General features: G+C 41.5%; 1 protein-coding gene across 1 annotated transcript in view; it reads left to right on the forward strand.

Moving 5' to 3' along the window:
• The first annotated feature begins 7,121 nt into the window (after positions 1-7,121).
• Positions 7,122-14,651, forward strand: part of UBAC2 (UBA domain containing 2) — an 89,127-nt gene continuing 81,597 nt past the window's right edge. Inside the window, exon 1 of the mRNA XM_014873364.2 lies at positions 7,122-7,255. Within this exon, the coding sequence (XP_014728850.1) occupies positions 7,225-7,255 (31 nt within the window). The 5' untranslated portion in view covers positions 7,122-7,224. The remainder of the gene's footprint in view (positions 7,256-14,651) is intronic.

Raw genomic sequence — 14,651 nt, forward strand, 5'->3', positions numbered from 1 at the left:
CAAGCCAGCAAAATTTCTGGGGCTTGTAAGAGGCAGCCTAGGAGACAAACACTTAATTTTTGCCCCCAAACGTACATGTCGCCAGCAAGATTATTGATGCTGAATTCAGCTGAAAAGCTGCTTCTCCTGTATACACAACATATCGGTTCTTACTCATATTAACTGCACAATAAGCTCAAATCATTTTTTATTGAGACCTCACCGTGCTGTTTTGGAAGGACTGACTGCCATGAAATCTGGAATCAAAACCGTAGGAGAATGGCTGAGAAAACTTTCTTTACAATATACTTTTGCATATGAAATTAATCAACAGCAGTATTCTGTCCACTACTCATGATAACTCTTTCTTGTCACCTGTGTAACATGACTTATGTGGAAAATATATAGTTACTAGTATAAAAACTCAGAGAGGACATACATACTTAAGGAACAAATGCTGCAGTGAATGCATGTCTGGTACATATAAAAGAGTGTCTTGACTTTGCTGGTTTATTTTTCTCCACTTGAAAAGTTTGCTAACTTAGTTTACAGTAGGTACAAAGCAATAAACCTGAGCTTTAGTATGAGCAGATTGAGTATTTCAAAACTATTTCTTAAGGGCCAAAAATGGCCTCAACACAACCTTTAGCACAACTGCCAGATCAACATATGAGCCAGGACATCTCTGGGCTCCAGCTACCCCACGACCCAACACTGCCTGTGTTCCCAGAGGAGTCTGTGGCAACAGCTCCAGCACATGTAAAATGGAAAAGATTAATGGTGTGTTTTACACATCTCTTCAAATAGGGCCTTCCAGTTCCTCCTCTTGCAATGAATTCCCAATTTCTGTCTCATTTTTCCTCAGTGCAGCTGCATGTGCTTTAGAGGAGCCATCCAAAAGCAGTGAGGCTTGCAGCCCAGGCTGGTCTGTCCAGGCTGAAGGCCATGTGGGAAGATCCCCTGGAAGCTTCACCACCCAGGCATTTTGGGGTTTACCTTAAAAATTGTGGCGACACAAAATACCAGTGCTTGTTTCTCTGGCTTAACACCCCAGTCAAGTCTTTGTTGGGAGCTCAGAGGCAAACTGTTCTCACTGTGGTGCCACCTGACCAGAAAGTGACACTGTCCCACCTCCTGGGTGAGGTGAGGAAGAGCCCAGAATGGCAGCTGACTGAGTCATCATGGCAGCAAAGATTTCTTTGGCACTGTTGGTGATTTTAACTACAACTAGCCCCACAACCACAGATTTTTGTAGTACCCGATTTATAAAGCACTCTAGGTACTTAAAGATATATTAAGTGTATTAAATTGTGTTCAGCAAGTAAAACAAGAAATACTTCCTATGTGCAGAGAAGGCAGCTAAAGGGACAGTAATTAATTGCATTTAATTAGTTTTATATTTCAGTCTCTGACTAGTTCTAATCGTTAGTTTTAGAAATCTACCTAGCATTACAATGTCTGTAGCAGCAAACAGATAATGGTCCATACTGGAAAGAGTATAGCATAGAATCAAGCATAATTGTAATAAACCATATTTTTTGTGATTTTAAAAGTCCTACTGTACTTAAACATTATTTATGAATACTTGGATTGTTTTCACAGTAGTTCCTCTTTCTGATAATGAAAAGCATCTTGGTTTTCTGATAGTGATTTAAAGGACACAGATGGGCAAAATTTTACACTTTTGTATGCTAAAGCTTTTTGACACCTAACTTTGCCATTACCAACATTTATAGAGGAGAACAGAAAAACAACTGGGAATGCTTATTTCCTGTAGGTGTACATATTTCTATTGCAAATATTGTGCAAGTACATTTCTGGGGTGAACACCCCTTAATTTTTTGCAAGTTCTTCTGAGAGATCATTGTATTTCAATAAAATTATATTAACACAAACTTTTTCTGATTTCAGTAATTAGGTGAAAAAAAGACAAGGCTATTCCTTCATGTTCAAATTTAACTCAAATACAAATGAGATAATGAGAACTGCTTAAAGCTTTATTGGTTTTTTTTAATCTCTTAGCAGTGTTATGCTACAGGCCTGATAACATCATGATGTGGCTCATCAGGTATTCCCTTAAACACGGATTTGCCTCCAAGTGTAAACACAGGTGATTAATAATCTTTGCACTGTGTGGAGATACACAGATAGCATTACAATATAGATGTGAAGCAAGAGAACAAGGATATCTGAGAAACAGAGAAATATGGGTAGCTATCAGGGAGAAGGAAGGCCTTTAAAACCATATAAATATCTTCTAACATCTAATTTTCAGAACAGGGAATTTTAGCACAGTCGTACATGTGTGGAACAATACAAGTAATTTTCTACATCTTAAAGGCTCAAATGTTTTTGCTATCACTGATAATTATCTTGGGCAATTTTGCGATGCTCCATTTCTCAAAGGTGCTCTGACATAAATTCAGTCTGAAATAGATGACTAGTGCTTGATCTCTTGTAGGCATCTGAGAACGCAGATATGCAAAGTACATTGTGTTATGCAATGCTATACATAATTGTTTGCCCTCCTAATGGATTCCTTAATTGGGTCTTCTGAGCACTATGCTTAAACATTATCATTTTGCTAATGCTTACTAGGTTTCACAATTTACCTTCCAGTAAATTAATGGCCTTCAAATGAGTGATCTAAAATGCAGCGACAGCTGCTCAAACAAGGGCAGCCAGACCAGTGTATTTTTAATTCTCACAAGAAGTGTCATCTAAGTGAAATAAAACATGAACATAGGCAGATTGATTCTGATGCTACTTAATTGTTGATTTTAATCTGAGGTTTTAATATTCTATCTTAACCTTGCTTTCCCAATATGCTTGTATTAGGATCTGGTTCCTGGTTATGCCTGCCATATGTTCTTGTTTTTCACAGGATCTCAACCTTTATTGAAATGAATTTATTGAAAATAAATGTGAATTTAAGTACCTTTAGGCAGTGTTTTACAAGAACTTAGAGACCAAGCTGCTGATCAAGTGCCTGCACCTTGAACACAGAGATGCCAACATCAGGGTGCATTTGGTGCCAGTGCTTAGGATGACGGGACCAATGGTTAAAAGGGAAGTGAGGGTTAAGACCTGCAGTGTAAAAGTTTATGTGGCTCAGCTCCAGATAAGCCAGTATCTTAAACTGGTACTACACTGTCATTGCCTGCCATTCAGAGGGTCCAGCTGAAAAACAAGACAGTGATGTGTTTGAGTTACTGAAGGAATAGTTCCCACATTCGTGTTACTAGACATTGACAGGGCGTTCAGGTTTAACACGGCATTTTAAGTTTTGCAAAAGATCACATGGCTAGAACCTTAAGTAATGGAATATGTTTGAGTATTCTAAAATTTTTGTAATAGTGTGATGTAAAATCAATTGCAAAAATAACCCCCAAAGCCCAATACTCCTTCAGCCACTCCATTGCTCCTTATCAACTGCAAGCCTACTGGGTCTACATGGAAAGAACTAAGCCAGAAAACATTCTGTATCCTCTAGCTACAGTTAAAACCCCAAAACTATGTAATAAAATGATCACACTAGAGTTTAAGAGGACTGCATTTCTGCTGCAGTATAAAGTTTCGTTTACTTCTGAATGAGTAGAGAAATTCACTAATTTCGAAAATGTACAGATCAAATCAGCCTGATTTCAGACCAGTAAGTATCTGCCTTCTGTCCTTCCTCCTGTTCCTATGCAAACTGCTATCAGCAAGCTGCACTGCTGCTGAATTTTCCTCTGCAGGGCATGTGTTGCACAGCTGTTTCCCTTAACATCTTCTGTAACTGAACACAAAGGTTAGCAACTGTAGGGAGAAGGTACTGAAATCATTAAATTTAGCATCACCCTCTCCTTATGTATCTGTTAGTATTTCAGGTAATTGTAATAACTGCAAGAGCTACTATGAAGGCTATGGAAACCCTAGATGTCTAAGAGACAGAGAACACTTGCAATTAACCTGCAGAATCATTAACCTGCACTGACTTTAGTCAGAAAATTCCTAAGCGAGGTGTTACATTTCCACCCTGTTTTACTCTGCTGTCCTTCATTCTATATGCCAGAGGAGCATCTGACTGTTGGAGATTAATTAGTAATTAAGAGTTGCTTCAGAAACATTACAAGTTCAGAGAAGAAAGCAACCTAATCATGTTAGAAAATTAACAGTTAGAGATCAAAATTCCAGTCTCCTGAGATTTTCTTTTGAGCATGAAATTTAAATAACTTTCTTTTGACCATACCACATTGACCCCACTAACTAGATGTAATAAACAAATGGGAGATATTCAAGCTGACATTTGAGCAGTGTCAAAGCCTTCTAAGCTTGTTCTGAGTAGATTAGTAGATAAGTGCTAGCCTTCCTATTCTGGGATATGTTCCAAGGCAAGCATGAGGACTGATGATTTCATTTAACTCCAAAGTAATCAGCACTGTATACTTGATGCAAAGAATTTGCTTAATTCATAAGACATGCTACCAGTTGACAGCAATGGTGTTGTGATAAAAGTATTTCTCTGCTTGGCACTGCATCTGAGGGCAAAAACTAAATTTCCCCTACTATTCAATCAGTATGTGAAACTATAATTATTAGCAAGGGGTGTGCAGTTTTCTCAGAAATACATAGTGGAACTCATCAACTCTAATCCCAAAAAAATGACATAATAATTTATTTCTTTTCAAACACTAGGGGGTAGCACCAGAGGTGTCCCAGACTCCATAATATATTTGTAGACATTTATAAGATAGCAGCAAATAGATTGAGAGCCAGCTCGCTGCATTCTAGCAGTATTGACAAATCTGCAAGAGTTTTGGTTTGCTGTTGGGAGAAGCTTGCCAGCTATTGCTACTTATTCAGCTTTGCTGTATCTGTCAATGATAACAAGCCCACAGAGATGCTTTCAAAATGGCCCTTAAACATTTCCCAAATGCATCCTCATTCAGTGGGATACATGCCTAAGTCTCTAGTATGTTCAGTGATTATGACTTGAATCCAATTCCAGCACCTGACATTGCAGAGGAGAATCCCTCTAATATGATTACCTTGCAGGACATCATTCTAGGTAAATCTTCAAAACAGAGCCTATAAAACAGAAAAACACTAGATCTTGGCTCTTAGGACTGTAAACTTCTAAATAATAATTGCTCTGACACTCAGTTCTGTAAGACTGTGAAAAGAAATAAAAGTAAGCTTTATCTTCAGCACTGAAACAACATTCCTAAGCCTATTACACAGGCAATACTGGAAAAGTTTTCAGGTTTTATCCTCACCTATAGTAAAGCCAGATCCACAAAAAGTCTTAATTACTTTAAGTGGGGGTTAGTAAAAAAAGTTCAAAATGATAATTAATTAAACCATGAGTACCTCATTAGATCCCTAAGGCTTCAGGAGGCACCCAAGCTTTTCCCAAAGAGGTTTCACACTGGAATTATTACAAGCTTTGCAGGCTTTGCACCTTTTTATTTACCTTCCATTCCTTAGAAATGAGGGTTGCCTGTCACTTTTGTGCAGTTACAGGCATTCAGCAGTGCACTGGCAAGACAGGGTTTGCATATGTAGCATACAGCAGCCAGAGTCATTTGCATTTGAAAGAAAAAAGGAAAATTTCTGTAGCAAATCACTTATTCCAGCTGTGCTTTAACAGCAGACAGTAAGCTGGTTGTCTATAGCCAAAGACACAAAGTACACGATGGGTTTCATGCTGTGAATCCAACTTAGATTCTTTTCAGCAGAAAGAACCTCAGCTTGGGATAAGTCAGGATTTCCAATGTGCTATCTCTTTGTCTCTTCCTCCTGGCTGATTTAGACATGCCTCCTGCTCTGTGAGGGGATTGTGGGTCCCAATCCCACCTGCCTGATGCAGGGCTTTTACAGAGAGGACAAATGAGGGACAGAAACCTGAAGTTAGTTCTGGAAATTAGCCATTTTAAAAATACATGCTGATATGCTGATTTTAGCTGAAGTCTTTGTGGACCAAAGCATAAGGTCTTTTAATGTCCCCTTGGCAGTGTTTAAGGGATTATGTTTATAAAGGTTCGAGAACTCAGCATTTCTGAATGCTAGCTAGTAGTTGCATTTGAATGCAAATATTAAAATGCATTTTTATGGTATACAACAAAATTCATGGAATATAAGAAATATATGACTTACCTAATTTTTTTACTATTGGTTGTCTACTTAAAAATTATTACCTAGCTGACAAGTCACATTTTGCAGTTCCAGAGTGGCATTTGTCAGTCTTGTACTGCGGTAAGGTAAATGTGACTTTGAGGGCCACAGTTCTGTCACCCCATGAACACAAAGCACACACACCTTGTGCTGCACTGTCACCTTTTTTAAATGCCTATCATGACTTATTTCACTAAAGGTCTCATTGAAAATGTCAGTGAAGTTTGGTGCCCTTATAGTTTCAGCCTTATGATACCGTATCTCCTATGAAGTGGGGAATTTGGCTCACCTCATAATGGGGTGCCTACCATGCTGTTAGAGAGCTGGAGTCTGATGTGCCATTAGAGCTCGTGGTGGTCTGTTCGATGTGGTCCCTTGGGGAGCCTGGGGAGCAATTAATTTGATCCTAAAGCAGACACCTTCATTTGGCCACCTGAGAAGCTCTCCGGACTCCGCGGTCTGTATTGACTCTGTCTCCATTAGCTGTAATGACAGCTTACCCTAACGAGACACTTACCTGCGGGCTCCCCAAATTAGAGTGAGCCTCCAGGGCCAGAGTTTTCCAAAGTGTAAGGAGTCAGGCCTCCTCAAGGCACGTACCAATTTAAAATTTAAATCGTGTTGAGTCACGAAATCACCGAATAGTTAGGGCTGGAAGCGGCTTCTGGAGATCGTTTAGCCCAACGCCCCAGCCAAGGCAAGGTCACCTGGAGCAGGTGACTCAGGACGTGTCCCGGTGGGTTTTGAATGTGTCCAGAGAGGGAGACCCCACGGCCTCCCTGGACAGCCTGTCCCAGTGCTCTGCCACCCTCAGTGGAAAGAAGTTCTTTCCGTTTCTGAAGATCGGAGTAATTACAGATAGCACACGCTCGCCGCAGCGCCGCCCGCGCCCCCCCGCCTGCCCGGCGGGCCCGGCAGGGGGCGCCGCCCGGTCGCCTGGCGGCGGCGTTTGGCCCATCGCGGCCGCCTTAGCCCTCCCCAGCCCCGGCCCCGGCCCCGGCTCCGGCCCGCCGCGGCTCCTCAGGGGCTGCCCGAGCTCGGGGGCTCCGCCAGCCGCGCCCGCCGGCCGGGCCGGGCCGGGCCGCTGCCATGTTCACCAGCACCGGCTCCAACGGGTTCTGTGAGTACCGGCATCGCCGCGGTCCGGGGAGGGCGGTGGCCAGGGGTGGGAGCGCGGGCGGTGCTGCCGCCGCCGGCCCCGGGGGAGCCTCTGGCTTCGGTCTCCTCTTGGCTGGACTTTTAAACTACGTGACGGCGGGACGAGCCGCGGGTGTGTCTGTGTACATGTGTGTGTGTTCGCCTGTGTATGTGTCTGCATGTCCGTATGTGTGTGTGTCACTCTGTGTGTATGTATTTGCATACATCAATATAGACCTCCATGCCAAGATATATATCAGAAAAAAGCAAAAACCCCTCTCTTTTCCTAATGTGAAATTAAACTTATTTTTAAAAAACATTTTATTGATAAGGCAAACGTAAAGACTAACGTGCCCCTAGCTCTGCTTAGCTTTATTTAACTCACAGCACACTTAAAATGATTTCATGTCCCGGTGCTGCCTGAACTGACTTCACAGGTACCTGAGGTTGGCTCCGAGCTTGTTTACAGGACACAGAATCTGCAGCGTCTGGAAGCAGCAGTGAGGAGCTGACCTGGCTGCTGTGTGGACTTGGGCGCCACAGTCCTAAGAGCAGGCGAGGACAAGTGAAGTCAAAGCTTTGCTGAGTAACTGCGTGCTCCATACAAAATGGGTGGGGGTGTCCGTCTGCTGAAGGACAGGAGAGCTCTGCAGAACTATCTGAACAGGCTGGGTCAATGGGCCGAGACTCAGCAGTATGAGGTTCAGAAAGGTCAAATGCCGGGTCCTGCACTTGGGTCACAACCACCCCAGGCAGCACTACAGATCTGGAGGAGAGTGACTGGAAAACTGCCCAGAAGAAAACGTCCTGGTGCTGGTTGACAGCCAGCTGAACATGAGTCAGTGTGCCCAGGTGGCCAAAAAGGCCAGTGGCATCCTCATTTAGGAAGGACATTGGGGTGCTGGTAGCGTGTCCATAGAAGGGCAGTGGAGCTGATGAAGCATCTGGAATGCATGTCCTATGAGGAGTGGGTGAGGAAGCTGGGATTGTTTTGCCTGGAGAAAACGAGGTTCGGGGATGATCTTATCACTCTCTACAAGTACCTGAAAGGAAGCAAAGTGCCTCTTCTCCCAGGTAACTAGTTACAGGACAAGATGAGAGGACTTAGCCTCAAGCTGTACCAGGAGAGGTTCAGGTTTGACATTAGGAGGAATTTCTTCACAGAAGGGATAATTAGATACTGGAATGGTTTGCCCGAGGAGGTGGTGGAGTCGCCATCCCTGGAGACTGGAATATGGCACTTAGTGCCATGGTCTTGCTGACAAGATGGTGTTTGGTCACAGGTTGGACTTCATGATCTCAGAGGTCTTTTCTAACTTAATTGATTCTGTGAAGTCTCTTTGAGTGTGAAAGCACCCTCTGACTAGGGGGGAATAATTCTGGCATTTAAAATAGGGTGTTAGTTGTAGCTGTATTTTATATGAGGAATCCAAAGAAGGGAAGTGTGTTTTTTAGATGGATCTGATAATACTGTACCTTGATTTTTCATTCCTCCCCATGCCCCCCAATAGATACTGTAGGGGGACTTTTCAATGGCATATGTCTGTGTATAATTCTATGAGAAAGAATGTAGGAGGAAAAGTATCCTTGTTCGACTGAATGGGTAGAATGTCATGGTCAGTATTTAAAACTTTCCAAGTTTTCCAGGTTTGGTGTATCAGAAGGATGAGTGGGAAATGGTTGTCATAAGAAACATACTTATAGTAGGGAAAAACACGTAGACAATATGTCATTCTGCAGAAAGGAATTCACAGAATCATAGAATATCCTGATCTAGAAAAGACCCTCAAGGATTATCAAGTACAACTTCTAGCCCTGCACAGGATGGCCCAAGAGTCACATCGTGTACCTGAGAGTATTGTCCAAATGCTTCTTGAACTCTGTCAGGCTGGTGCTGTGATCACTTCACTGGGCAGCCTGTTCCAGTGCCTGGTCACTCTTTAGGTAAAGAACCTTTCTAACCTAAACCTTCCCTGACACAGCTTCATACTCAGTGTTGTACTTTTTTTTTTGCCTTCTCAAAAACAAATATAATATACGTTCTTACTGAACTTACCTGTTGACCTAAAGTGGGTTTTTAAAATAAGACTTGACTGGTGCAGGTGCACTGACAAACTCCAGTAGAAGTATGGATTTAAGTGCAGTGATATATGCTCAGCTAGGGCACAACTTTGGCAGTTTCAGGTGTCCCTGTGCCCTTGGACTTGTTCCTGTGTGTGTAGCAGAAGTTGCTGCAGTAGCAGCAGGTGTGTGGGATTCTGATGCACAGAATCTGATGGTTCAGGTAGTTCATGAATTGGTGCCTGATGTTGCACCAGGGAACTGTACGTGTGTATGTCTGCCCCTGGGGCTTTGGAATCTCTGGCAGAAGGCAGTGTTGGTGGGTAATGGGACCTGTGTCAATGACTCTAAATAAAATAAGTGGACACCTGGTTCAGCAGCAATAACAATGATCTTGCCAGGTCACACTGAAGGCCCCTGCAGCCTGCTGTGCCATCTCTGACAGACTGATTAACATCTAAAATGTTGGGACGAGGAGATGTAAATGTAAAAATAAACATACCCGATACATGGTACATGAGATAGGGAGGCCAGGAAACAAAGGACACCACCTTTTAAAAGAACAAAGACGGTTTGCCCTTGCTGTGGAAACTGTTTCTGTTATCTGGAATATTGGAGGAGCTGGCATGCTCTGGAAAAAAGAGCCGGTGGCTGTGGGTACCACTAGGAGACACAGCACAGATATATGCACATGGCTTATCAGAACACTAACCCAGTTGAGCTGACCTGTCAAAGAGCATTGCAGTGTGCTTGGGGGGCATCCTGGAACACCTGGCTTTAGGTGTCTGGAGAGGTGGGCTGTGGTGCCAGACCCAGGCTGGTTGCTTGTCTGCTGGCAGCTTCAGTCCTGTGAACAATGCTGCTGAAACACTTGAGAAGTTCTGCGAAGTGCTTTCACTCTCCTGAGTGTGTGAATGGCCTGGCTGTTTGCTTTACTGTAGTGCTGTGTAGTTTGCCAAGAGGCTGCGTCCCAGGAGCCAAGTATGGTTCACAGGAAGGCTTTCTATTTTAACACGGAAAGGTCTTACCAATAGTTTAAACCAGTTAGACCAACACAAAACCTTTCTGCAGATATTGTAATATCCCCTCCCAATATTCTTCATGCTGTTTATGTACTGCACAGGAGTCTAGTAGGAAAGCCTGTAAAGACTTGGTCATTATTAAGGTAAAATTTGAGTCCATCTTTTAAAGCATATACACTTGTTACATCTGGAAAGTATTTGACTACTTTGACTATTGCACACAAGCTATTTCTTGTAGTAGGAGCAAGGAGAATCCTTTGAACTCGCTAGTGCAACTTAGGCTTTTACCTCTGTGAACCTTGTAGTGCAGTGGTAGCAATTTGTTAAAAATCCCCAAGGCAAGAAGGGATCTCTGTGCTCCTCTGCTTGCATAACTGGCAGAACTGAACTCTGTTGTGCAGAGGTGTCAGGAAAATAATAAAGCTATGTAAATTAATGCTTTGTGGTATGACTGAAGGAAAAATGAAGCATGTACTGAATACATAAGACTTTTTTGCATAACAGTATTATGCAGTGCAGTACTGTATGGGAAAGCAAATTAGCTTGTACATCAGCATGCCACAGTGCAGCCTGGTTAGCTTGAGCCCTGGGAGCAGCATAGCACTGAAGGCCACAGAACTCTGGCTATTCTGCTTCTGCAGAGCTAGCTCATTTCATTTCAAACTCCACATGGTCTTGTGGTGTAGCCAAACCTGATATTTCTGACAGTGTAATACTGAAAGTACTATGGTAACATGGCTCTCTGGTTGGAAGGAAGAAAAGTTTGCTGAATGGGGTGAATATTTTTTTTTAAACCTGATTGTATTTCTATTTATAGTGTTGCTTTTAGAAACAAAGGTTTTCCTTTTTTTTTTTCTTTTTGTGTCTCTTTTTTTTTTCAATAGTTTGTGATCTAAGCTACACCTAGCAGTTTTCTAAACAGTAAATGTATAGAAAAGTGGTTTGATTGCAGTTTTATCTGAGCCTTTAAAAATAGATTTAAAACATGATCACAGGTTTCTCTATTAACTTTATTAATACTAATATAATTCACCTCTCAGCTTCTGGAGTGAATTTAGAAGCATTTGATGATAAACTATTCCTGCAGTGATACTCTTACTGTTTTCACTTGCAAACAAATATCACTGCTGGTTGGTGAGCCCGCTGAAGATTCTTGGACAGATCTTGGAATACAGATTCATATCTGCATGGTGGTTTAATGCAGGAAAAGCAATCACCCAAAGTGCAGATTCCATAAGTGCTTTTGGGAAGTTCTGTGCATTCAGATGTGTATCAGTTATGGTTTAATTCACAGCTCTTGTGTATAAGCATTTAAAAACTGGTTTGTGGGTATTTTGTGCCGTTATAGTAGCCCCCAGAAGTTAATTGCCTGTTTGAAAGTGATGTGCCTGCCTTATAGCAGCTGGGTTTGGGAAAGCTGTGGATGATAGTGGAAAAAAGGAGCTGCTACACAGCATGTTTTGTCTGCAGCTGTGATGTAAGCTTAGTAGGGATCCCACAGAAATTGCCCTGAGCTAATTTGAGCTTCTGCAGCCACTACTCATCAGCTGGCTCATCACTTCACATCAACTGGGAATGAGGTCCTCTCCCAAGTCAACACTTGAGTCTTGAGCCTGGAATAGCAGTCCGGGGGGTGAAGTTGTTCCTGCAAGAGCTCTTCTGCAACAGTAGCTTGGTCTGACTGCCTGTTTTGCTCTGCACATCTGCTGTCTCTTCACCTGTGAGTAGTGAACAGTCAGGGACAGGAAATAATTTCAAAAACTGTAGCTGTTGTTGTAGCTTCTTATTCTTGCCATTTGTGCAGGATGATTTCTGAAGCTGCAACTCAGGCAGTTGTGCCTTAAATCTCTCTCTTTGTTTGTGACAGATGGACACACTTGTATCCTTCACTCTCTGTACTTTAAAAGAGGCACTGGCAACGAGCAGAGTAGTAGCTTGTGGAAGAAGAGGATCTGTGGGCTTCGTAATAAGTGCAGGGATGGAATGTGGAGGCTTAGAAGAAGTTTTCTCATTTATGTCACATTTTAAGATCAGCTTCGCATTGCGCAGTTGGTAGCATGAAGGTTGGGACACTTGCCCATGGGATTATGAGGGCAGTTTTGGGGGACAACTTTTCCATTGCACCAGGAGGAGCCAAAGATTGCTAGTAGAAGCTAATTCCTTGCTCTTCATCACAGCTTGGGCACATCCTGTTGGTTATTTACAAAATTTCTCTGTGTACTTAGGTGGGCACTCAGTACATGTGTTGCAGCACCAGTGCTATAACTGCCTGTTGTTTAAAAGAAATGCCACTTGAGGAACACTTCGGGATTGCAAATTTATTCCAAGATCTTTGAAGACAGTATTTGATATATTTTAACTTTCAAGGTCAAAATGAGTGTTTATCCTTTCATTCTTCTTTCTCTATGTGGTATGAAGACACTGTGTTTTCTCTTTCTTGTGCACATTTGCATTGGTGCTGCCATTGGTGCCCTGGTAGGTTTGTGGTAACTATTTCCATCTCACACATGGTTGCACATTCTTTGGATTAGAATTCTGCTTTCTAAATTTTACCTTTGCATTGTAAGTAAGGAATTTGACTTGGATGTCAGGATGCCTGATTGTGCAAAATCTGGCATTGTTTGTCATTGTTGGTCTCACGTGGTTGAGGCATTCCACAGCAGTGGGAAGGTTGCTCCTTCCCTGTAACCTCACAGCAGTCCTTGAGAAGGATCTATATGCTGTTGAGGGATAAAGCAAACTGCTACACTGTGCAGAAAACACTTGGAAAAAGAATTTCAAGAGGATGCATTATTATATTTTTCAAGTTTACCAGACAAGAATAACCTTCTCAACCATTATGGTATTATGAGAAACTGGACAGTAGAAGTTTCCATTACTCACGGTATGTTCCCTGTGGGTGACAGTCAGATTCATGGGTTAGTTGCTTCTGTGGTTTTTCACTTGATGACATATATAATAATAAGTACTTTTCCTCTGTATCAGGGTTTAAAGTGTCTAAGCTGAAAGCTAAAAGGAGGCTCGTAATAAAAACGTCTGTTCATACTTTTGGAGAAAACAGGTTCTGTTGGTTGGTTATTTTTGAAAGCGTTCAAATTAGGAATTAACTTGATAGGAGAAAGTATTTCAAGTGCATATTACCTGTAATGTAAAAATGATCTAACAATAAAAAATTGCAGTAAAATCTACATATTAAATCTGTATAGAAAAATGTAGTCACAGTGGGATATCTAGAGACTTTGTTGTCATGTGCCTCTGTGGTAATGTGATCCTTATGTAAAAAGTTTTATAGGATTACTTCATTCTTGTGAAAACTTCTTAAAATTCATGAAATAACATAAATGCATTTGATAGTAAAATAATTTTATCAGACTTTGGGTTAGACATGTTTACTGTTGTGAATATTACAATTCTTCTGAATTAGGCTGTACTTCCTCGTATCAAAAATCTGTATCCTGATTATAAAATTGACCTTTCAATGTTAAGAAACGTTAATTTAACTAAGTTAACTGAGGGGGTATTGCTTGAGATTTCAAATAAATATATGTGTGCATTGTCTGGCTAGCAGCTTTCTGGAAGCTCCAGCTTCTTTTTTCTCCCCAGTGTTGTATAGGCCTCTAATGGCTTCAGATGGTTTTGGAAAGTCCAACTGAATCAGCAGAATGAATAACTTTAAACAATGAATATCTAAAGAATATAGACTTTATTTTTGGAGAGAAAAAAAACCAAACCAAAACAAAGAAAGATACTAGGTTGAAATGTGGACAGGTTTTTTGCATTAAAAAAAAGAATCAGCCAGAATTTCTGCCTGGGTGTCTCATACAATCATAAAAGTAGAGCTTATATTTAGCACAGTAACATCAACCTGTGTCGATCCAAGTCACTGCCTAATTTCTATAAAAGGATGATTCTTCAAGGCCATACTTGCTTAAATGGAAACTGCTTGTTTAAATAATTAACTCAAAAGGTATGGGTGTGGACTGAATTAATAGTTTTAAGTACAAGTTTTCATTATGATACACATAGAGATGTTTTCTTCTCATGGTGAACATCAGAAGACAGCAAACTTAGAGGTGGTGAATAGCTAACAGTGCCCATCAAAGTCATTCTTGATGTCATCAATTAATACTTGGATGAAGATCATTCCTAAACTATGTAGCAAGAGCCATATTTTCAATGGCAGTGGGATTGTGCCATAATTAAAATATTTTCTTTGGTGGCATCTGCTTTTTCTAGCAGTTCACTGTTCTAGTGCACAGCAGATGTTGAAAAAATCATTCATGGTATTCACTTTAA

This window comes from Sturnus vulgaris, chromosome 2 (assembly GCF_052056855.1).
Source record: "Sturnus vulgaris isolate bStuVul1 chromosome 2, bStuVul1.hap1, whole genome shotgun sequence".
Taxonomy (NCBI): domain Eukaryota; kingdom Metazoa; phylum Chordata; class Aves; order Passeriformes; family Sturnidae; genus Sturnus; species Sturnus vulgaris.